Source organism: Camelus dromedarius, chromosome 5 (assembly GCF_036321535.1).
Source record: "Camelus dromedarius isolate mCamDro1 chromosome 5, mCamDro1.pat, whole genome shotgun sequence".
NCBI lineage: Eukaryota > Metazoa > Chordata > Mammalia > Artiodactyla > Camelidae > Camelus > Camelus dromedarius.
In genome coordinates, this window is record NC_087440.1 from 14,766,367 (window position 1) to 14,792,457 (window position 26,091).

Consider the following 26,091-nt stretch of genomic DNA (forward strand, 5'->3'; position numbering starts at 1 on the left):
ATTTTTTAATCATCACAAATTACATCTTAAAATTGTACTAATATGAAGATCTGGGAATGGAATTCAGATCTTCTACTGATACAGTTCTTGGACCAAAAAGATATTAATGAATCCTATACAGGTAACTGGACCTAACTCCTCCAACTTGTAACTTAAAACCATTCTTGTGGATACTGACACAAATACTTTTTAGAGAAGTTCCATAAACTTTAGTAGAAAGAACAAAATGCACTCGAAAGTTAAAATACATGACATATACATATACACATACACACACATACACACTGCCTACTTTACTCTCTCTCCATAATACCAACAAAAAGTTTAAAAACTATAACACTTGATGTACACTACTCATGATGCCAGTTTACCTCTCTTTTAATAATGGGATCAGGATGGTCTAAGCATTCAATTATTGTCATCTGGTGTTGAAGAGCCAGAGTAGGATCCTGTTGGATAACATAGGTAAGAGCCTTCAGTCCTAGAAACAAAGATTACATTATGGAAAGTGACTTAAAACAAATAGCTAGCAAATTTCAAAAAGCTCTCTTTGTAATTTCCATCAAAAGGACCAACCATCTTACCTAAATATTTGAGATTTATTTTAGGTGACAAAACAAATTTTCCAATGCACTTGGCAGCCTTCTCAAGTAATTCTGATTTAGGATAAATAGAATAAACTGTATGCACACATTCAAACAGAATAGCTAGAGAAATAAAATATAAAAATATCAGGGATCTTATTAAGGCATAATAAAAGAACATATTTGTATAGAACTCATAACAAAACAAACTAATCAAAAGGTCAGTTTTAGTCAAAAATCTTATTTACGGAAATTTTTCAAAGACATAAAATTTACTATTTTCAGGCTTACACAGTTATTAGGATTACATCACCACAGTACAACTTAAAAAGAGTTATATATATATTAAAGGATAAGAATGACATATTCATTCATGCAACAAGTATTTTCTGAACCCTCCTATGAACCAGACATTGTTCTACTAGTATGGATACAGCAGTGACAAAAACCTCTGCCCCCAAGGAACTCACATTCTAATGGACACAAAGTAATGTATTCATTGTTCCTATGTAAATAGGTATTTCCAATACTCCTTGAATTCTTCAAAATAATTTATTCCCAGACAGTTTTACCACTTATACACAGAAACCGTATATGGAATTTATTTCAAAGTGGTTTATTTTAATATAATCATTTTAGTGTGCTCTAGCATTTATTTCAAAATAGAGTCACTACTCAAATAGGTCACTTTTTAAAAATTAACCTTCAAGGATACAGAAGATCTACTGAACATCCTGATAGTGTTCAAATTTGATTTTCTAATATTGTCAAAGATCTGATAACTATAATAGAGGATCAAAGTAGACACAAAAAAAATTTTAAACTCTCTTAAAGAGCATGAGTCAAAGAGCTGGAGCTTTGCCATCATAAAGAACAATCACTGAGGCACCTTCACATCCTGTGGAATCACAGTATGAGAAGTGAGACAGAATCAGCAGACTTAAAGACAGTTCTACTACAAGTTGAAGCATATCATATCTTTGATAGAATCACTCCTGCTCCATTTCTAAAAGCTTAAAACATTTTCTTCCTATACAAGATATAAGGTAGATCCTGAATATTCAACTAGCTATGATTTTACACTGCTAAGGTGCCTATCAATTGATACACACATAAGTTTTGAGTCAAAAACTTTACAAAAACAAACACCTCCTAAAGGAGAGGAAAAAAATCAGAAATAAACATTTTAAAGAAATAAACCTCTCTTTAAAAAGGGAACTTACTTTGATTAAAGGAAAATCTACATAGTAAGTCAAATGAACCTAAAAAGATACTTTATATATTCAGATGTTATGCTGTAAAATGTCTTTACTCTGTGCTATGAAAAAGCTGACTTAATGACTTAATGAACTAAATAAAGAGAGCCTTTAGGCAACTGACTAATCAACTCAGCCAGGAGCAGAAAAACTACCAATAAATCCAGCCCTGAGCCTATTTCTATGAACTAAGAATGATTTTACATTTTTTGAGATGTAAGTGATATATAACGTTATTAGCTTTAGGTGTACAATTACATTTTTAAATGTTGTTTTTAAAAAAAAGGCAAATGTATGACAGAAACCTATATAATCTACACAAAGCCTAAAATATTTACTATCTGGTCCCCTTTTCAGAAAAAGTATGCCAAACCTTGAAGCTATGTGAAAGTCCTAAGTAAGATTAAAAATGATGATGCTTCATTTTCTATCATAACTGACATATTTTTCCTTTATGGATTTCTGCTATTCAGAGCTCTCCTGCTATCAAAATGTTTTACTAACAAAAGCTTCTCATTATCCACCTAAAATTTAAACTTTTATATTTAGATGCTCATAAGATTTCTAAAACCTAGTTTAATATTCAAAAAATGCATTTATTAGTCAACAGGCATAAATAAGCTGAAAATGAACTTAATAGGATTTTATTACTTTTAAATAATTTAGAGGCCAAGTCCCTTTATTCTCCATCTCTGCAAAAATCTGAGTATAAGTCCATAAATGAAAAAGCAGTCACTCTGCTGTCTTTTCACTGCAGTGGTTAAAAGAAAAGCACCTCTAAGGATTTCTAAATGAAAAAACGCAACAGGGAGCTTTGTTTACTCCTCCGGTGCAACCCAAGTCCTAACAAAAACACCATCAAGTAAAAATTACCAAATTAAAAATTAGTAATGTCCTAACATTTGTGACACTGTGACTTTATCATAGATATCTGGGGTTGGATTACGCACAAAATTTGAAGAACTTCTACTGGCACCTTATCCTTCAGACCAGACTTCAGTTTTAAGTGAGTTATCTACCGTTACCACTCTGGCAAGGAGATGGGGGTACCGCCCAGTGAGGGTAGTAGTCCAGATTCTCCACTCTGCCTCCTTAGAGAGGGAGGGAATCCTGGTTCCTTCTGGGTGGGGGATGGGAGTATCTCGCTTGGTAGAGAGGGAGGGGCACCCCATTACTGCTCCCTATGTGGTCTCTACTGAGATTAATGGGGTTGGCCCCAATATGTGTGACCAGTGGTAAAAGCCTTGACTCTTTTAATAAGCTGCTTCTAACACCACTTCAGTAAAGATGGGAGGGGTACCTCATTATCCCCTACTCCTGGATAATGCGAAATCCAGCCTTCCCACATCTCCACTAACAGAAGGGCCCCCCTTAAAACCTGGCAGAGATGAAACTGCAGCTCCCCTCTTGGGCTTCTCCACCACCAGCCCCATAGGAGGGTTGGGGCACCTCATTATATCTGGTGAGGGTGGAAACCTTGACTCTCTACTCAGTCTTTGCTGCTGTGGGTGGTCCATAGCTTTTCCTGTGTGGTGCTTGATTGCCATAGAGGGGCTACTGTCTAAAAGTTTTCTATCTTGCTAGTCTGCCCTTCTTTTCTTAGCCCTTTGACTGGAAAGCAGACTTTTTTTGGTGCATTTTTATCTGTGCCTGTTGGCATTTCCAGACTGCTGGCTCTCCAGTACCCAGTCTGGGGTATATGAGGCAAAAAGAAAACCCAGGGTACTCACCTTGCTGTCATTCCTTGCATGCCAAGGTCGTTCCTTACAAGACAAGGTTCCTAACTACTCTACCTTCTTCATCCACCTTTCAGAGTCTTGTGTACTTAGTGGGAAAAACAAGGAAAATACTTCTATCTTCTTTTGATGGTTCTATCCCTTGAACTTCATTTTATATAATTCTTCCAATTCACTACATAGTTGACTAAGGTCATTCTCATCTTATCTTTACCCTGCCCAAAACTATTCCATACCTCTGTATTTATACAGTATGAAGTCCAAACTCACTTGGCTGCTATGAGAGGACCTCCACAATATGGCCTTTCCACTGCTCCCACTACAAATCGTCCAATGAGGGTGGTGAGTCACTGTTCTCTGAAACTGTTCTAAACATTCTCCATTCTACACAATCTTTCATGTTCCCTCTGCTTAGAACTCCCTTCAGTCTCCCTTCTGGCTATTTTAATCCTACCTACCTTTCAGAGTCCTATTATATCAAAAAATCCTTCTGTGCCCTGAAGGCCACAGAGATCTTTACCACCTCTGGACTCCTGTAATATTTATTCCCTGCACCTCCCCTTCACATTCTGCCTTATACTGGCATTATGACCGCATAAATAATCTTTTCCATTATACTGTAAATTCCTTGAAGGCAAAGATTACATTTTCACTTCTTCAAATCACTTTATACAATGCCTGGCACATAGCAGATACTCAATAAATGCCCCTGATGTGATTTATTTCTTGATTTGGCACTAAGGTAATTTATAAGAATGGAACTTCCACAAAAATATGGTTTAGAAAGTATTAAAGCTGAAACCTAATAATGTAACTGATAAAAGTAAAATAACTTTCTCTTCTTTTAATTCAATTAAAACATATTACTCACTGATTAATCCAGTGCCAGATACTGGGACATTCTCATCAATAAGACAGACACAGTCCCTGCCCTTATGAAGTTTATAATTTAAAATACACATTCTTAAGCAATCAAATATTTATATCAAGGTTACAAGAGAATATTCTACCATTCATAAAGGCAATGTAAGCTATAAACTGTATCAATACAAATATGGGGAAAATGCAGAACAATGCAAAGATGAATAAAGGAAATACACAAAACAACAGAAACTAAGTTTCTGTGGCAAGGTGAAACACTGGACTGACAGCCTACAAAGAAATAAATTGTTGGTGTTGGTCCCAGCAATCTTAATAAAAGGATGTCCTAATGGAGAACATGAAAAAAAACTTCCTCAGGTATACAGTATTCTCTAAATCGAAAGGAATAGGTAACAGTGGTTATCTCCAGGAAGGGGAACTTGGTGGTGAGTGATAAGGGTCAAAAGGACACTTACTGTTCACTGTATACCCTTTTGTACCTTTTGAATTTTGAACCATGTGCATATATTACCTATTCAAAAAAATAAAAAAATTAAAGCTGAAATGTCAATTACCAAAAAAAAAATCTCTACAAGAAAAAAAGCATATTCTTAACTGATTTTAAGCAGAATTCCTTGAGAGCCTTTCAAACCCTACCCTAGACCATGATTATATCTCAAGCGAAACTTTCTAACTTAACTTTAGCTATCTGCAAAGATTCTGACACTTCTCTGGACCTTCCTACAGCTCCTAGACAAACCACCTGACTCAGTAAGGGTCATCCTTATCTCTGGTCCCTTATTCTTTCTATTACATAGTAGGATCCTAGATAATATCAATGGTTCATTACACTATACATTCGTAAGGGCAGGGCCTGTGTCTACCTTATTCTTCCTTTAATCTTCCACACTTAGCATGGAGGAATATGTAAGTCAATCAACTCTTCCCTCAATCTGTAGCTAGTTTACAAATCAAGTTTTTGTTTTGTAGGCATTCAATAAATATTGATTGGACAAATGAATAAACCCATCTTATTGCCTTAACTACCATTTATACATGCAAAACAAAATATGTATCTATCCTTCAAAATTTCCTATCCCAATTCACTACCATGTGCATTATTTTTCCTGTACTAGTCTTATGCATGCAATCTTTTCTTCTTATTCCTACTGCATTTTTGTCAAGCACTTTTATTACAGTAAACTAGTTCAATGTTTGCCCTCTAGTTTACCCTAAACTTCTACAACAACTGTTCTTAAAGATCCAGAGTTTACCACTGTCTGGAAGAAAAAGTAACGCTCTTCATCCCCTCCTTCATGGTATTTTACTAGGTTAATAAATGACTTCTCATTTGAGTTATATCTTTCAATGCCTCTTCTACTGCTCTTCCCCATAGCATGCAAAATTCAAAGTGCTTTACTTCTATCTTTTAAATATCTCCAAATATGTCAATTTCTTCAATGAGTGTTCTCAGACCGATCAATAAAGAACAGTTCCTCCCTCTGGCTATTAAGACTAAAGGTTTCTTTTTTGGTTACTTTTCTTATTTCTCCTACCTTTTCCCCAACATCTTACTCTTGTCTCCTATCACTAAATTACTTTTTAAAATTGTATTTAACGTAAACAGCTATTGTCTCCTCACAAAACAATGTTATTATTCCATATCCTTATCTATATTATACTCAGCCTTCAGTTGTCTTCTCAAATATCACTTTTTCAGAAAAGCCTCCCTTGTTCTTCCCTCATCTAAGACTAGCTGCTATGCTCTGCACAGTAACTTGTAATTCTTCTCTGTAATGTTTATAGTACCTGCCCCTATCCATCTATCTAGGCTGTGAGCTCAGTGATAACACTGTTTTCTTCACAGTTGTATTCCAAGCATTTTGCACAGGGCCTGATAAATAACAAAAACTTAAGAAATATTTGACTAGTTGACTGATTGGTTTAAGAACTGTCTGCAGTATGGAATAGATCTACTGGGTTATCTTCACAGTCAATTAGATGCTTGATGAATATTTTCAATAAAGAGAAAATTTTTCTTTAAAATAAAGTCTTAAAATAAAAAGAGAGACAATTATAATAATAAATTTAGGTCAACATTTGAAACAATGCTGTAATTTCAAATTATTTCTATTAGTTATTCAATGCTTCCAGTGAAAAATAATAACCCAGAAACCCCCTTAAAAATTAACATTTAAAATTCTATTGGAATTTACAGTATTCTAACACAGATTTAGCTTTAATAATGAAAACACTATTAGTCATTAGAACAGCATTTACATATGTTACCTACCATATGTGACATTGTGATTTAACTCAGCTCTTCGTAAGGATTCATCAAGAACATCATACATTAGTTCACTTGTCCTGTTTAAAAGATATTTTATTTGCAGCAGAATTATAGTATTATAACCCAATAAAACATAGTTTTTCAAACTTCTCTCTCTTTAAAACTGAGGATCTACAGAAAAGAAGTGAAAGAAATTCATTTTATGAAGTTATGGGAATTTCACTTCTTAAAGATTCCATTCACTCTTTTTCATGAGTGTTATAATTTCCTGCTTAATCAAAGCTGACTAGTCAATGAAAAGAAGTCAATCAACTCTTTCCTTAACCTGTACCTAATTTACAAATCAGGTTTTTCTTTGGTTGAACATACTATCTTTTATATTTTCTTTGTAGTGAATTATTTGTTTCAAGTTACTACAGTAATACTTCATATATCCAGATTATTCCAGACAGTATATTATCTATATTTTAAATACTGATTTTAAAAAGTATTCAAATACTAGTCTTTCTTTGAGCAGCACCAGGTTCTTCAGAGAGAAAATTTTAACTTTCATTTAAATATAAAGAAATTATATTCTGTGGAACTAACAGATTTGTACCATCCTCAAGTAACTGATTATAGTTACAGTAACTAGGGTGAAGTACATACTGTACAAACATGCAGTACTTTATACAGCCCTAGCACTGTGCCTGCAAGCCTCTTCTCCAAAGAAAAGTCTTCTCCAAGAGGCCAATGTGAAACTATGGCTTCTCAGCTGATACTTTTGTATGGTTTATAAACTAAAAAAGCACTAATAGAAAAAAAACCATCATCAACATAGAATATAGACAATAGTGCCCTGCAGAGAAACTATACTGTAAAACAAACAGAACTACCAAAATAATTTGAGGCTATACAAATTACATATCATGTATGTTACATCTTTCTCAGAAAATTTTTTTCCCAAATATACAGCTGTAAAATTCAATTTGAAGTGCATGTACTTTTATTCCATCTTAACTGAAGTATAAATACCCAGGGAGAATCCAGAACCATATTCTAAAATTCCTCATTTTACTACGTAAGCATTTCTTCCACAGACAACAACCATATAACAGACATTACAAATCCCTCCCCACCAAATCTGGTAATACTACACCTAGATTACAGTCTAGTTTCTCAATTTTAAAAGCCAATGTCTGGCATCCATAATTAACCACATGAAATGTGGAAACATTTGCAGACATGGTTGAGTTAAATGTTAATAACCTAAGAAGACATAAAACACAGGAAAATATTCAAACAACAGATATAAAAGACCATAAGTATAAGAGAATTTCCAGTAAATTACTTCTTTCAATAAAAGGCATTAGAATCCTATAATAAAAGAACTTAACATTTTCACTTTGCCACATTGATCTAAGCATGTCTTAAGAAATCTATGTTAAGAAAACATCTCGTTAGAGTTGGGACAACAAAGGATAAAATATTTTAAAGTTCCATAACATTATAAAAGAGTTCCACTCTTTATTCATTTAATTAAGCCTAATTTCTATTCAGCTGAGCTCCCTAAACTCTATTCAACATACTGATCTTTGAAGTTTCCACATTCACCCATGAAAAAGGAAGGAAGGTAATGAGTTAATGAATTTAGTAAATTCACTAAATGCCTCCAAAGTTATTTCCTGACAACAAATGATGGCATTAAATCTTTTTAGACCAGTGAGGTCTGGATGCATTACTATGAAATTTGTGATTTTAAAACAAAATTCCAGCAAAATCCATCTAGAGCTCCACAATAAGACAAACATTTCTAATATGCGAGTCTGCTCCATCACCTCCAGGTTTTCACCCTAGGTTTCAATCAAAGTTGAGATTCATCAGCAGAAAAAAGTAAAACAGCAATACCAAGAGTGATACAACCCAGTTAGTGCTCAACAGGAGCTCACTGAAGACGCATGCTGACATGACTCTGAGGAGGCTTTATTACCAGGAGCAATAGTCTAGAGGACAATCTTTTGATAAAGCAAGGCTAAAGAATTAGCATGTAAATGCATCCTACTGCATAAAACAGAACCGCATCTCTGAAGTCAGAACCTGACTGCAAATATCTTCTCAAGACAGAAACACAGCAGGGACTCAAGCCACGCTATCAAAGGGAGTAAAATCTAGTTGGACTTGCTCTCTAACAGTTCAGAAAAAAACAATTTTAATTAAAAAGAATATGTGTGCACATATGCACATACAGAGAGAGAAAGAATGATAAAGATAAATAATTGATGAATCTAGGTAAAGGGAGCTCCTTGTACTACTCCTGAAACTTTTAAGTTTGAAAAACTATGGCAAAATTAAAAGTTAGAAAAAATACATACATATGTTCATGTATAACTGAAAAATTGTGCTCTACACTGGAATTTGACATAACATTGTAAAATGACTATAACTCAATAAAAAAAGTTTATATTAAAAAATACATACAATTGGAAAGACACTCAAAGAGTTTAATAAAATTATTGCCTAAAAGAGTAATTCAGGCAAATGAGCTGCTCCAACTAGAGCAACAGGGTCAGCAAACTATAGTGAGCATGCCTAACTTGGCCAGATGTCTGTTTTCATATGGCTTCAGACTAAGAATTGTCTTTGCATTTTTAAATGGTTGGGGGAAAAAAATCAAAAGAATGGGGGGCGGGTAATAGCTCAGTGGCAGAGCACATGCTCAGCATGCACGAGGTCCTCGGTTCAATCACCAGTACTTCTACTAAAAAATAAAATAGATAAATAAATTTAAAAATGAAAAGAAAAAATATCAAAATAGAATTTCATGACACAAAGATTATATGAAATTCAAATTTTAATGTCTATAAAAAGGTTTTTTGGAACACAGCTGTGCTCATTTATATACTGTTTATGGCTGCTTTTGAGCTATATCCGACAGCAGAGTTGAAAGGCTGTCATAGCTTAAAATAGTTATTACCTGTCTACAGAAAACGTTTCCTAATCTCCAAACTAGAATGATTAAGAAAGTTTCGAAGAAGATAAGGAACTTCAAAGTACCTTTCCCTAGGAGTAGGATTTAGATAAGCAGAGACACAGGATTATCCCAGCAACCTGAATTTACAGACTACTTACAGTGGTTTAAGTATCACTATTAAGCCAATGAAGCAATGGGAAAATCTGGTTTATCATGAAACCTCTAGATGACTAAAACTTAAAACTCAAATTTACTTAGAATAGTTTACCTTTGATCATCTTTCCCTAGAAGTCCTAGTATCCTCAACAGCTGAATCTGTAACCACGGTGCTGGTACGCTGTGGTAATTGAAATCTACCGGAAGCTTTCCTCCAACTACTTGCTTCAAAATTGTTACAAAACTCCCAGTCAAGTCTTTATATGCAGATGAATTCTCCTACATCCAAAAACAAAACAAAATAAAATAAAAACAAAAAACTTTCTGTTAATAATACTGTCTTAAAAATAAAAGAGACCTAGTTGAAATGCCATATGTAATCTAACTGAATACATGCTCACTTAGAAGATTAATGTTCACAGTTAATGAAACAGTCCTCTAATTTGCATAATTTCTTCCATGATGAAACTCCTCTGGCTACCAGATCTGAAGCTGAGTCATCCCCAAAAAACTCCCACCACTCTCTTACTTGTCCCCACACACAGTTTAATCACATTTCAAATGTTCTATAATTACATCTTAGAAACTTTAATAGCTAGTATCAGCAATTAAAGCAAAAACTGAAAAGAACTGGCATACTGAAAAAAAGAAGTAATACCTCTGCTTCTGATGAAAATCAAGGCCTGTTTACCATCTCTAAACTTTGTTTGCAAAAGGCTTATCATGTAATTGAACTAAAGACGTCCTAGGTGGAAGAGCACAGCCTACAATAACATCCAAAATCCCAAAAATCAGTAAGGCTGCTTATTAAAATTTAATTAACCCTACAATATTTGAAGATATTTGTGATTCTGAATGAGTGTGCCTTGATTCCCTGACTAATCTCTTAGACCGGAGAAATTTTTTTTCATCTTTTTTTTTTAACTGAAGTATAGTTGTTACACAGTATTATATTAGTTTCAGGTGTACAACATAGTGATTTGACATTTATATACATTACAAATTGATCACCACTATAAGTAACTGTAAGTAACCATCTGTCTGGACTGGGGAAATTAAATACACATTCCTCAAAATGAATGTTAGATTCTTCATTGTAATTTTTATTATGTATCAAGGACAAATTTTTGGAAGAGAAGTAATAGCTCTTTCAAAGTTTAATAAATGTTAGAGGAAAATTAAGATTTAATATCTATTTATACCCCACTATTTTGGAACACACAATGCATAAAAGAGAAGATAATCTTCAGTTCTTTAATTTTAAATTGGTATCAAAAGCATATTTCATTTCATTATGAGGCATGACGAAATCTCTCACAAATATATACTTTCAGACACAAAGGATTTCAGGCAATACACAGGGGCTGAATTAGTATAAGCCCATATCATCATTTAGAAAAATGTTTTACTGTACCATTCAACCCTCCTTCCTCCTCTAACACAGAGTCAATGTATGGAGTTAACACTGCAGTCTATGCCTTGTACATCCTCCATCAATTCTCCTCATTTCTATAAGCTATTATATACCTCCCATGAAGTTGTATAAAGGGAGTCACTGCTCGAAAAACCACAAATCTGCAAATTTCAACCACCTTCTAGAGCTACCATTTTTCCATATTTCTTTAGTAACACGAAAATATTTCAGGCGTTAAAAAACAGACTAAATCTATAACATGTCTACTACTCATGCTATCAACAATGTGCAAAACTTACTATTAAAATGTCAATAATAAAATTTTAAAATGTTAATTAAACATTTTACTGAAAAAATTTGGTAAGTTGAGTATTCTTTTAATTCCACAATTGTATTTTTCTAATGGTACCTACTCAGTACCTGCTCAAAGTTCCAACTTACCTTTATCATCTTAAGGTATATGTGCAAGGAAGCAGCCATGACCCCAACATCTCTGTCACAAAGTGCTTTCCGAAACTTAATATGGATATGCTGCACTTGATTAGGAGCGATGACGTGGAATTTATATAACGCCAGGACAGCTTTTCTTCGTATAATCTCCCTAAAGATAAAAAATAAAAACTAAATAAACCATCTGAACTGTCAGGCATTCAATTTGAGAAGACTATGGACCAGATGATTTCAAAATACAAGCTACTACCTTAATCTAAAAAGAAAAAAAGAATTATACATTTACTATTAATTCTTTATTCTAATTCATCAAACTATAAAAAGTGGTTATCTCAAGGGGGTAAGACCTCAAGAGACTTTAACTGCCCATGTTATATATTTTTCTAGTTATAAAATTTTTTGGTAATAAGCATATTACTTTCGAAACCAGTACAAACAGAAACATTCCTTAATTCCCTAATTCCACTTTTGAAAGCCGTTATCTCTAGAAATTGGGGAAAGAATCCACAGTAAGTTTAAATTTGTAAAAGGTCATTTTGACTGGTAATATTAAACAGTCTTTTTATTAAATTAAAAGTCTCCTTAACATTCTAGCTTTTCATATTTCTTTATATCATGGGCAAACATACTCCAAATACTTTAGGGGGCAGGGGAGTATAGGGGGGACTTACATTAAAAGATGTTACTCCTCTCCTTGCCCAGCTCATGTTTCAAAAACCTCATTACAATGAAGAGGAAAGTATACACAAGTCTTGCACTTCATTTGTAACAGATAATGTCTAGCACACAAGAAGCAAAAATAAACAGTTGCTATCCTACGAACATAATGCAGTTTCCAAGGAAGTAAATTCCTTGTTTTTCTCTCTCATGCCTATTTCTGCGCACCTCATATTGGCAGACCATGCTGCCAGTTCACAATAGCAGCAGTGAAGTATTTACTTTTAGGGTTGCTTAATAAGTATTTCTGTTACCTAAAATCATGGAATCTCAAAAATGAGATTATTCAATGCAATCCTGGGTGTTCTACTCAAGAATACCTTTCATAAGATTCTTAACAAATGGTCATCCAGCTTCTGCATAAACAAGCAACCCATCATCTTCCCAGGGAAACTATGTCATGATGGAAAATTCTTTTCACATAGAAAGAAAAGCAGATTAACAACACATTTGCCATTAGTGTTAATACTGTAAATGTAAACTACATCCCAATGTACTGCTGCTGGGTGTTAACCAATATGAGTGCTGGGAGAGAGTAGGTAAAAGTGAGGTGAAGAAAATGAATACAAACTCTGAACATGCTCAGGAATCCCGAGGCCTGGCCCTAAGTGCTGGCACTAACACAAGATATCAAAAGACCTGGCCTGCAGAAATATAGCTAGGGATTCAAAAGTTAGGTCTAATCCCTGTCTCACATCTTGTGATATCCACTGGCCCACCTGGAGCTCTGTCCCACCTTCTTTAGCTCTTTACTCCATAGCATGGAGTTACGCACGGCCATAATGGCAAGAGCAGGGTTTCAAAAAGTCTAAACTCTAACTAGCAGAAGACAGGAGAGGCCAAGATTTGAGATTAGAGAATATGGGAAACAATAAGCAAAAATTCAATTCTCAGAAGGATTTCACACAAAGAGTAAATATGACTAAGAAACAGTGGTGGCATGGAAAATTTTCATAAAAATATGCTCTGCTATGATCAGATCAACCTGCAATTATCTAAGCAAAGCTAACCTTTCATTTCCAGTAACTAATTGTCCATACCTGTCATTTGTTCTATTTGACATAAATAAAACATTGTAACAAGCTTGAAAAACCTATGAAGTTATTCTACAATTCTTAGTAAAAGTTACCATTTTAGCTGAAAAATGTATGGTCCAAGATTTCTTAAAGAATACAAACCATAAGACATTTTATAATCTCAGACACTAAAAATACTGACTTAAAGAAGTATACAAAATAAAGAAGTATTATGAGTAACAAAAAAAAAAATCTTTCTCAAAAACGTACATTTAACTAAAACACGACAATCACAGAGGAAAAATGGCAAGTGATTGTAAACTTATTCCTAGCTTTCAAGGTTATGAAGTTAAGACACTTGGTCAAAAACAAAATAATTCCAAGTGTGATGAAAAAGTAATCAAGTTGATAAGGAGAGAGTTAAGAAATTTTACAAGAGAAGACTAGCAAGATACAAGTTAAGGGTTATTTATCGGCTATACAATAGACTTTGAATGCTTTAATTTTGATCTAAGAGCATTCCAAATACATAGAAGTTCTGTATTCATAGCATATGACCCATTTCCAGTGGTTTTTCATTACTTCACTTTATCTTCAAAACAACTTTGTGAAAACTAAGGGGCATTAACCAACCTCATCTAGCCAAGGGGAAAACAGGACCACTGAAAGCCAAAAATTCCTGATACTAAGCCTCACTGTCTCTGGGTTTAACTTTAGAAAGCTGCCTAACATTTTTCTAAACCCACATGAAAAATAAAGGATGATGATACTGGGGATTTTCGCATTATATCAGGCAGTCAAAGAATGTCCTCTATCCTGGTAGTATTAAGTTAAAGTTATAATAAATTTCTGATTATAAATTTTTCTTTTGAAATACATAGTGTAGACACCTAACCAAAAATAATTTACTTACTTAGAATGTTGAAGTTTATCTTCTATTAATGGAAGAACAGCTGGAATCATTTCTCGAGGGAAAATCTGGCTGACGATAGTAAGTGCCATGCATACTTCTACCAGGTTTGTGCTCTGCAAGTCCTGACAGAATTATTAAGCAAAGAAAACATTCAGTGCAAATTCTAAACTAGGGATAGTGAGCTCAACATTGCAATGGTCCTACATATTTAATAGTTTTCTACTGACTATTTATAATTAATTTGTACATTCAGGCTCACCTCATACTTTACAGGAATGTCCCTGGTCCATTTGCCTTAATAGAGTCAACAGATAAATACAGCCCAAAAGCAACCGATCCAAAGGAAACGGTATTTCTATTCTGACACTGACCAAAGTAGTTTCCTTTATTATAGCCTTTAAAACTTTTCTAAACTAACAAAAAATGAATTTTCCTTGTTAATAATATAAGTCAAAGTTTAAAAGGAAGTAATTCTCATGCATACAATAAAATGCATGCACTCATATATACTTATACATGCAGTTTATAAACAATTCTAATATAAACTGAAAAAGTATTTTTGAAAGTTTGGAAAAATGTATGCTACTAGTAACCTTAACAGAGTATATGACTTAAAATTCAGAAAGTATTACACACACACACACACACACACACACACACACACACACACACACAAGCATATGAAAAAACTGACACAAGATAAACATGAAAAAGCTCAACAATTCAATTGTACCTCAGTACCAATTTTGTTTAAAATTTAACAGGAAAAGATATTGTGAATGTGAATTAACTTGTTTATTTATTATCTGTACATTTCAATTACCTAATTATACTGTTTGCCTTTAAAATGATTCCTAGAATTTAAAAGACTTTAATTATTCAGGTTATATCCCTTTAGAACAGATCCTAGAGAAAAAAACAGCAGCATGGAAAGTGAATCTAACTAAAAGTCTGGATATCTGAGTTATAACTCTTAATTCTGCCTTTTTTAAAATGAAACAATAATAACAGTAGCAGTAGCAACTACTACTCTCTGTAGTGTTTCATTTAACCCTCACAACTTGGCTAAGTTCTATTATTTATCCTAATCTTACAGATGAAGAAACTGATCCAAATAAAAGATCTTTCTAAGCCCATTCTGTAAGCCTACCTTTTTGCAAAAATACCTAATTCAATTTGATTGAAGAGAAATGTCAGATGCCTGAAGGGATAATTTAAGATGTCATATTAGCCAATATATAATACATACCTTTACAACTGTATTCACAAGGAGAAGCAACAGCTCATGATTTTCATGTAGAAATAAAGAAACAGCTAAATAACCTATAAAATTTGAGAGGAAAAGTCTCATTATTACCTCCCCAAAATTAGCTTTTCCCAAGAAGTTAAGACAATAATATACTCCAAAATTTAAGTGCCAAAAATACCAGTTACAGATAAATATAAAAACACAGAGCAAAACATAAAGTTCAAAAATTTTAGTAAATTAGATTTCAGGTATTCTTCATCCTGAAAATATGTATTTCACAGGATATACCTGAAGTGGAAAAGAAGCTAGGTGACATTTGAAATATCTGCCTTCTGTTTTCTGTGTAAATCTCTATGCAATCAATCAAAATTCTCTGTCTTGCAGCAAAACAATTATTAAAAACTAATAGCTACTGTAGTTAATAAACAGAGTTACTAGTGGGGAGGGTAGAGCTCAATGGTTAGAGTACATGCTTAGCATGCTCGAGGTCCTGGGTTCAATCCCCAGTATCTCCATTAAAATAACTAACTAAATAAATAAACCTAATTACCCTCCCAAAAAAACCACAAAAACAAACAAACAAAAAAAATCAATGAGTTACTAGCTATTTGTATTATTGAATGAGCTACCTAACACCAATCCATATGATGTAAATCATGTATTAGGCAATAAACAATTCTTATTTTCTCAATTTAAAGATACACTATTGAATAAATAATAATTGTTGAGGAAAGAAACACTGTCTACCACATTAAATGTACTCACTGACTTTAGCACTTTAATTTTAATATCAAAACATTAAAAAGTATAACTTAAAATTGAGGAAGTACATTAATACAGTGACAAATACCATGTACATGTAATACAGATGCCCCCTGTCATTTTTCTGTCACCCCTCATATTGATAATATTTGTTAGACAGGTCTTATGGGTCAAATATGTTGCAAGTCTCACCTCACTTAATCCTCACAACAGCTCTATGAGGTAGGTATTATTATTATTATCCCCAATATAATAATGAGGCCCGAAAGGGGTAGCTGCCTGAGGTCTATGGCTACTCCACCAATCCAGGCAGTAGGAGCTAGTTCATGTTCTTAACCTCTATGAGGGGACCTCTACGCTGTAATACTGTCTGTCTACACAGTGTATGTTGAGACCCTATTCCCTGACTCCCATTCTCATTGTTTTTCATTCTTCTCAATTCTACCAGCCCTTTTATTAGAGATTCTAAATGTTAACTATCCCCATCATTACCTAACATCCATAATTTCTGTGTCTGTTGGGGAAGATAGGAAAACTGCCAGAAACATCCTATTCTCATAACCAAGAAATAGCAGCATGACCCCCTGAAACATCTTCATGGAATGTGAGAAGAGCAGAGCTATTATGCCCACCATCACTAGAGAGAAAAAAAGAACAAACTAAGGCCAAGAAAGAGAAGAGAAACACCCTAGAGAACATTTAAAGCAGGAATTAGGTGTTAACAGATTGCTGAGAACAGATTACATCTGTTCAGCTAAGATATCACTCACATTCAAGTCACCAATACCAAGATACAAGAAGATCAACAAACTAATCCAAGGGCCATCTCAATGAAACTTCAATTCTATCTGTTACAAAGAATATCCTGTTTTGACAATCAGGGAAACTTTTGACACTAGGGAAACAGGGGAAAAGATATTCTGTGACTCAAAAAAAGAAAAAGGTTATTTTAAAAACAAAGAATAACAATTATGAATACAGAGTACATTTGATATGACTAAGAGTGAGATATTGGATAAGAATACATGCTTTGACTCATAGAAACTGGTTTGTAGTCTAGCTCCACCATTTAGTAGCTCTATGACCTTAGACAAGTGACCTGACCTTTCTGAGCCTCAGTTTTCTCCTCTGTAAAATGAAATACCATCTCTCAAGATTAAAGTACCTAACATAATGCCTGACTTAATGAATACTGAAATGTATTTACTTAACAATATTCATGTACAAAATAAGAAGGCATTATCCATCAAAGAAAGTACCAAAGCTAGCCTTAGGAATCTCAGGAGAGTAGGTGAAGCCATAGTACCAGACTAAAGATAAAAGGTTTAAAAAAAAACTTCCACTAGTTTGCACACATGAAGAATATCTGATACACAGAGATATACCTCTCTCTACGTGGCAATAAAGTATCTTCCTAAGGAAGGTCAGGAATCTTAATAAAAATGACTCAGCTACTATAACTATGAAAAACACATGTACAAGGTCATTCACTGCAACATTATTTATGAGAGCAAAAAGTAAAAACAACCCATATGCCCAGAAATAGGGACCTGGCTGAAAATACCATGGTATACCCAACCACCCAATGAAAACTGTACAGAAATATAAAGATGTCAAAACAAGGTGTAGAATAATCTCTATCACACACTCTGTTTTGCATAAGAAAGAGGATATGAGTGCACACCCATGCATTTGCTTGTCTTTTCAAAAAGAAACAGTGGAAAGATTAATCAGAAACTAATCAAGACAGGTATCCATGGGGGTAGGGGCAAACCTGGTAGAGGGGCTAGAGATGAAAGTAAGACTTCTCTGATTGTACCTTTCTACCAGGTCTTAACTTCTGAACCATGTAACACATGTAATTTTTACATACTTTAAAAATGAAGTTTAAATGAAAATGAAAAATTACATTAAAGTCGAAGAAGCACAATATAGCAACAGTTGCACAAAGTACTATCAATTGTTTTCAAAATTTCCCACATTAGGGATCTTAGAATTAGTTTGGAAAAAGACGTGAAAAGATAACAGATGGTAGGATCCAAATGAGTGATGACAGAAGAGTTAAAACTTGGTTTGGAATACGGAAAGGGAGAGACGGGATGCCACGGGACATTCCACTTGGAAGGAAGAATACAACAAATAAAAGATACAGGGGTGGAGGGTATAGCTCAGTGGTACAGTATGTGCCTAGCATGCATGAGGTCCTGGGTTCAATCCCCAGTACTTCCATTAAATAAATAAACCTAATTACCTACCCCCCCCAAAAAATGGGGGGTGGGAAGGGAAAGACTGGGATTTCAAAATTGTAGATACTGACAGGCATATGCAGAATAGATAAACAAGATTATACTGTATAGCACAGGGAAATATATACAAGATATTGTGGTGGCTCACAGTGAAAAAAATGTGACCATAAATATATGTATGTTCATGTATAACTAAAAAATTGTGCTCTACACTGGAATTTGACACAATATTGTAAAATGACTATAATTCAATTAAAAAGAAGTTAAAAAAATAAAAGATAGAAGAGTATTTTGGGTGGAGTGAAGCTCAACAAGTGGAATACTGTGCACAAAAAGTCTCAAAATCTTTACCAAGACATCTCCCAACCCCACCAACATCTAACAGCACAGGTCATTGTAACTTAAGAGGAATGCTGGTTCCTAACATGACACTATGAACTTCTTAGAATAAATAACATGTTCTACTCCTATTATTCTAAACTGCTTCCTTCTTAAACTTTCTGATATAAAGCTGAAACTATGAACACAAGATTTAAGTCCTTGAAAGAATTTTTTTCCTAATAGCCCTGAAGGTTGATTATAAAATTTTAAAAAATACCTTTAATCTTCATAGCTAACATCTGTGAAACTGAGAACAGTATATTTTAAATTACTCAAGTCAATTTCAGTTTTATTCTATTAAAAAAAAACATTTCTGATTATTAAACTGATGAGACTAGACAGACTTTAAAATCAGCTTTATTGGGGTATAATTACAAATAAGAAAATCACCCTTTTAAGTGTATAGTTCAATAAGTTTTAACAAATATATAAAGTCATCTAACCACCATCACAAGAACAAGTAACTTTCCATCTTCTCCAAAATGCTATGAATCAGGAAAACTGATTTCACTTATAGACAGTGAGTTTTTGAAGTGTTATCTTATAAAGCTTTGGAATTTACAAGGCAGTGTTCTGAAAACATACTACATATCTACATCATTCATTTTATGTAAGAGCCAGAACTTTAAGGACAACATTAAGTATAAAAGTCTTAAATACATACATACCTACTCTTTTTTCTAAAAGGTTCCCTTGTTGTGCCAACTTAATTGCATGTATATAGCCAAAGGAAGCATCATATCCAAGCATTTCACAATAAATAAGTCTCACCATACATTCCTTCATCATTTTCTGAAAAGCAAAATATCCAGTAACTGTACAAATAATTAGAATGCTTTAATTTTTTTATTATGTTGTAATCATTTATCAGGGGAATCCTGACACTGAAGAGATATCATATATATCATAAATTAATCACCCAAAGTCAGATTTTATAAATAAAAGCTACTCCCAAATTTAACTAACAATAATACTCATTTTAGTAAAATTATTTCAATATTTTGTTAGTGGCAACTGTAGAAAATAAATCAACTGTAGCTATCTTTAATTCTAGGCTTCCCTCATGTAAAATTTAGTTATAATGTGAGACACGTGGTCCTCACAAAATTTCATCCATGGTAATCTGACCTGGCTTTTAGGATGTAGCACATCATTTTAATATATTTTGTCAAATGAAAACATCTATAGAACTTCGACAAGTTGGCAATAATTTCTGTAACAAAAATATTTTTCACGTTTAAAGATCAAACTGCACCTGGAGTTTCTTCAGAATTATTATGCTGTATATAATAGGCAATAGTTTGTTTTATAAGCATTCAACAACTCTCCCAATTATTATGATTTCATTAATAGTATAGCCATTCCAATATTTAATTTAACTAGTTCTTTCAATATTTACAATTCAAGCTAATAAGTTGCTTTAGGAGAGTCTATAAAATTGCTTTATTCATATGAAAATCTTACATTCTCAATATTTATACAACTTATAATTAAAAATAAAAAATACAAGTGTTTCTAAATCAGAAAAGTTGACTATTTTTATATTTAAAAATTAGTTAATATATTACAAAGTTACTTAATCACAAAATGCTTAGGAAATGCTAAAATAAAACATTTTAAATTAAGGATAACATTTAATATTTGATAAATGTGTGTGTATATATATATATATACATACATGTAAAAATGAAGTAACTTTAAAAAGAAACCATAATAAAATCTTAAGGGAATAAGATTTAATTCAGGTCACTTGTAATAAAAGTTAATTCATTAGCTCACTGATTAAAACTACTACATACTGAAAAAATAAGCTTAAAAGATACCGGAAGCCCCTCTTCAAAGGCTTCTGCATCAGTGAGGAGTGAAAGTGTTCATTTAAGCCATTAAGTATTAACCCTGATTTTGTAATATTTTATCTCTTAGTTTTTTAAAAGTCATTATGAACTTTAAGTAAAATTCTATTGCATACATTATTATTCTCTTATTTTTGGAGAAAAAAGTGTATTTCCCCAATGCAGGAATTCTTTTGCAATTGCTCTAACAAATTGTCATCCAGCCTCTACCTGACCAACTTACAGCCTGTTCTGTAAAATATGCTCAGAGTTGGATGGCCATAATTATTATAAAATCTTCCTTCAAACTCTGGCTCCCTAACTTCTACCTACTTATCTTAGTTCTGCCAACACCAGGTTAATGCATGGTAGCAAGAAAAACTTTATTTACTAATACTAATTACAGAAAATTGAAATCAAGCCAAATAAAAAGAGAGAAACCACTTCTACTTAACATTTCTATCAAGTATCACAACACAATGATTTTATGCATACACACAAAACCATATACATATCTTTACACACACACACACACACACACATATATATATACAGATCTATCATACTGACTATGTTTTGAGTTTCATTTGTCCACACATTATCATGACCATAAAAGGAAGTATATACATTCTCTCAGACTTTACAAGTGTTATTCACAGACATGATCATGTTCTTATGCAAAATAAACACCCCGATATTTTTATTGGGAGAACATTCCACAGCAACTTACACAGAGAGGCACTCACTAAATATTTGCTGAATAAATGTTGTTTGGAAAAATCTCATTATCTGAAACTACAGGAAAATTAAAAGAAAAAAAAATGGCCTTAATCTAACTATAGAGGGACAGTTCCACAGTGGCCACTGCTTAAATAGTTGCTAAATGCTGTTTGAAAATCAAATTATATGGAACTAAGTTTTTTAAAAATTAAATCTTGATTTAGCTGTTGTGCAATATACCCAGTTTTACAGCCAGAAAATCATTTTCTCCACCTTGTCAGCCAGCCTATACTCCAAGATACATAACAATAAAATGAAAGATCTACAATATATCAATTCAGGTCTGAAAATACTATTTTAAATGATTTATCCTAAGCTTCTTCCACTGCACAACATTAAAACAATAAGATGGGCACTTGGGTCCCATAGTATTGCCACATTTATGTAACTATCATCATGTTGGCACTGAACTGACATCAGTCAAGCACGGCCTCGTTTACTGCAGCCAGTCAATAAAAGGCTAAAGTTAATTTGTCTCACTTGTTACCATCCATAACTGATTTTGACTGTGATAAATTATATTTAAACAACTGACCAATTAATGCCACTACTGAATCCATAGTGGACCAGATTTCAAATTCAAAATGTGCTGGCACAGACTACACAAACTTACCAGAGTTGTAGTAGGAGCAGAAACAGTTGCTTTCAGATTATTCAGTTCCTGCTGGATTAATTTCTCTTCCTCCTGAAAAAGTGAAAATATTTAAATGCATGAATAACTGTCTTTTTAAACTGTTAACCGTATTTCTCAAAGGGAAAAATATAGTATTTTCAATAAAAAAAGAAATTATTTTAAAGGAGAGTTATAAAAACTATGCACTTACGAGGTGCCTAAAGATCATGTCTCCAACCCTCAGAATCATTCCTGGAAAGAATAAATATTTCCAGGATAGCCCACCATTCCTCTTTTCTTCACTTAGTTACTGTCCCCTAAGGACAGCTTAGCAGAAAATATGTTTGGCTTTTTCTTTTTTTAAGTTAATGGTGGAGAGAAAGCAGAAAAGAAATTCTTAATGTAGTGGCCCAGGATAAGGTTCTCACACCTTCTCCTTCTTCATGGAATAGAGAAACAGGGTAAGAGAGCAGAAACAGAAACCTTTTCCCCTTAAATTATATTCTTCTCCCCTAACCTTTTCTCCTTATTCCTCACACCCTTTCCCTCACTTCCCATCTCTCTCTCTCTTACATACACAATAAATTCACCAATATGGTCACTTCCACTATCTGCATTGCATTTCACCTCCTTAAGCACTTGAAAATTGGCCCCAAATTTGGCCAGTATAATGCTATCTTTAAATCACACACTGAATTATGTCCATTAGTGTCCATTAGTAGCTAACCAAGAACTACCAGTGAAGTACTGCCACATTTAGATATCTTATATACAGTTTCAAACTGCAATTTAAAACCAAAAATAAACTATTTCATTCAGCACCTCATAAAAATTAAATGACAAAAAGACAAACAATATTAAATCCACAAATTATGACTTCTGATGTGAAGCAGACCCTCTCTAGTACAGCATCATCTTATTTCAGTTTAAAAAGAACATTTTAAACCCTCAGAGCACTGTGAAGGAAAAACCTCCTCCTTTTGTCTTTTTTTCCCTCCTGAGACATATTTCATTGTGTATTTCTTATACTTGTCTTAAATCCATTATGACTGACCAATTCTTTGGCAAAAGGAAATGTGTTTTACTCTAGTCCCTCAGTGTCTAACACAAAGCCTCTTCGATAAATATCTTTCGAACAAATTATACATACCACATGATCTTTAAGATACAAAATTCTTGAAACTTTGAATCATTATCTTACATCACCTGTACAACTACCAAATGTCTGTGGGAACTTAATAACTTCCATTATAATTTCTTGTTTCAAAGCCCATCTGAGGCAGAGACTTACTCAGCAAGTATTACATTTGGGGAGAATTACGCTTTTTCTTTGTCCAACCCGTTAGTCTTATCTAAGAACCTCAAGCTCCCCAAACGTATTTAACAACAGGTACAGACGGCAGGGTCTGTTCTGGTGTGTGACATCTAGCAGTTGATAGAGCTGGGAGAAAGAACCTCAGTGGGAAAGAAACTTTTTAGAACAATAATGTTGTCATTTCCATGGCACTTGGTATTTTTACACGGTTGATGTGTCATCTAATCCTCGAAGCAACCTATTAAATACATATTGGTACTTTTCCACCTCAACGTTCAAGAAGCACAGGGAGACTCAAAGATTAAAGAGATCTGGGCCAGGTAATAATGAGTCAGTGTCAGGGCCAACCGTGGAAACCTGACCTCCCAGTTGTCAGTCCGGGCTAGAAAGTGATACTTCCGGACAGACACCAGGACCGACAGGCACACACGCGGTCTCTGAACCCCGTCGGAGGGTCGATCCCGGAGGCTAGTCGCGGGACCCGGGCCTCCCAGCGCGGGAGGCGCTCCTGACCTTCCGGCCCGACGGGCACCTACGTGCTTGGAGGTGAGCGCGGTGATGCCGCGGACGAGACCGCCCAGCCGTGAGGAGAAGGACGCCTTGGCAGCCCCGGGCCCGCCAGTTGACTGGTTCTGCAGGAAGAGTCCCGGCAGTGCCGTCAGCGTCTTCTCCACAATGTCGCTCATCGCCGCCGCCGCCACCGCCCGCGCGCCGGTCGCCGCTCGGCCTCATGCCCAGCCCCTGCCCCGCCGCCCGCCCGGCCACCGTAAGCACTTCCTGTTTGTTTGAAGAAGAAATCTTTATTCGCGCCCCGCACGGACAAGCACAGTGTCTTTCTCGAGAGACGCCGCGGGGGGGCGCGAGAGTCCGCGAGAGAAAGGCCACCCGCCGCGCCTGCGCGGATGTTGACCGCCTGTGGAGCCGTAGGAGGGCGGGACACTCCCGGTTTCGCCGGCAACCCGGGCAACCCGTGCGTCTCTGGGCGTTCTTGAGGTAGCCACTCCCGCCCCACTTCTTTACACTGCGTCCGCCAAGGTCTCCTTTTCCCATTTAGCCGTCTCTGCGCTGCCCGAGACCGCCCCGGGAGGTGCACATTCCTAGGCTCCTTTCGGCCACCGCTCACTGTGGAACCGACGGCCATCAGCCCACCTCCCACCACCACACGCCGAGGGGCGGGAGCCGTGCGGGGCCCTGCGCCGTGTGCCGCCCCGGCCTAGGCGGTGCTGGGGGCCCCGGTGGTGTTGAATGGCAGCGCGGCTGTCTTGCAGATTCATCCTGCCGGGTTCAGCGCCCGCCGCGTTCTGGGGCTCGTGGCCACTGTCCCGTCCCATGCACCCCTCCTTTCCTGGGATTTGAGGAGGCAAGCCAAGACCGGGAAGTGGACGGGTGGCCACCTCCCGCCTCCCGCCTGCTCCTGCTCTGCAGGTCGCTGTTTAAATGTCACTTTCCTGGCCCTGCCGACGAGGATAGGTCTCCTCGTCCTACCCGCTTACAACGCTCTGTTCTTTCCCATTTTAGAACCGATCACAGTTGCCACTACGTAAATACTTCTCTTTCTAGAGAGAGGATATCTTAATCATTGCTATTTCCCCAGCTTCTGCCTAGAACAGAATCTGGTACAGTGGTTTTGAGAATGCAGTCTGGTGACTTCTGAGGGTCTTTAAGACCCTAACAGGGCGTCTAGGAAGTCAAGCTATATTCCTAATACTATTTAAATGTTATTTGCTGTTTTCACCCTCATCCTTTCCAGAATGCACAGAAAAGTTTTCAAGAGGGTAGATGATTGGCCGGTGGAGTGTTTGCTTGAGTACTGCTCTTGTGTTTTATAGACTCAGAATTTCTAAGGTCTAGGGTATAAATATGTGCGTTTTCAGAATTAACTCAGTTTGTCCTCAGGGATTCTAGTGTGTTCTTACAAACTATCTTCGTGATGAAATAAAAATTCATATTTTAAGGCAAGGAACATTTAAACATAAACTTTTCCTCTGCCGGTTTGCGCTTCCTCCCTCCTCTTTTGTGTGCACTGTGCATCTGCGTTATTCATTAATCTAACCTCCCCAATGGCAGAAATACCTGCTCAATTCTTCTGGCTCCAGCCATGTAACTTCTTAGAAGATAACATTCCTTTCTCAATCCTGTAAGGAGGTACAGTGACCTACTGTTCACCTTGTACATGCAGACGTCTTAGGTGAACTCTATGTACAATGGCAGTAGAGCATTTCCCTGAAAGATAGCAGCTAATGCAGAACAGACTGGTCAGATGACCTGGGGAGATACTGGGCCACACCTATGGAAGTTCTTAGCTTGCATACTTACTTATGACCTTATTAATGTACTAGTAGGTATATTACTTCTATTTGGCCTGTTTTCAAGATTGTTTCTTGCATTACCAAATGTGTGACTGAGCCTCAGATGAAATTAATGATGATAAGGGGACTTGAAACAGTTGATCCAATATATAGTTCTATAAGATCAACGATTCTAATAATGTAAGTCTAGATATGGGAAGGAGCGACAAGAGGGAATCATCATATGTTCTTGGGCCATAACAGACAATAAGATAGGCAGTC

General features: G+C 35.3%; 1 protein-coding gene across 1 annotated transcript in view; it reads right to left on the reverse strand.

Moving 5' to 3' along the window:
• The window catches only part of AP4E1 (adaptor related protein complex 4 subunit epsilon 1), a 139,519-nt gene extending 115,230 nt beyond the window's left edge, over positions 1–24,289 (reverse strand). Inside the window, exons 1-10 of the mRNA XM_064485605.1 lie at positions 24,058–24,289; positions 22,207–22,278; positions 19,650–19,773; positions 15,593–15,666; positions 14,344–14,465; positions 11,689–11,848; positions 9,946–10,112; positions 6,731–6,804; positions 585–707; positions 372–481 (exon numbers count right to left, since the gene is read on the reverse strand). Coding sequence (XP_064341675.1) covers positions 372–481; positions 585–707; positions 6,731–6,804; positions 9,946–10,112; positions 11,689–11,848; positions 14,344–14,465; positions 15,593–15,666; positions 19,650–19,773; positions 22,207–22,278; positions 24,058–24,207 — 1,176 coding nt within the window. The 5' untranslated portion in view covers positions 24,208–24,289. The remainder of the gene's footprint in view (positions 1–371; positions 482–584; positions 708–6,730; positions 6,805–9,945; positions 10,113–11,688; positions 11,849–14,343; positions 14,466–15,592; positions 15,667–19,649; positions 19,774–22,206; positions 22,279–24,057) is intronic.
• Positions 24,290–26,091: the final 1,802 nt, after the last annotated feature.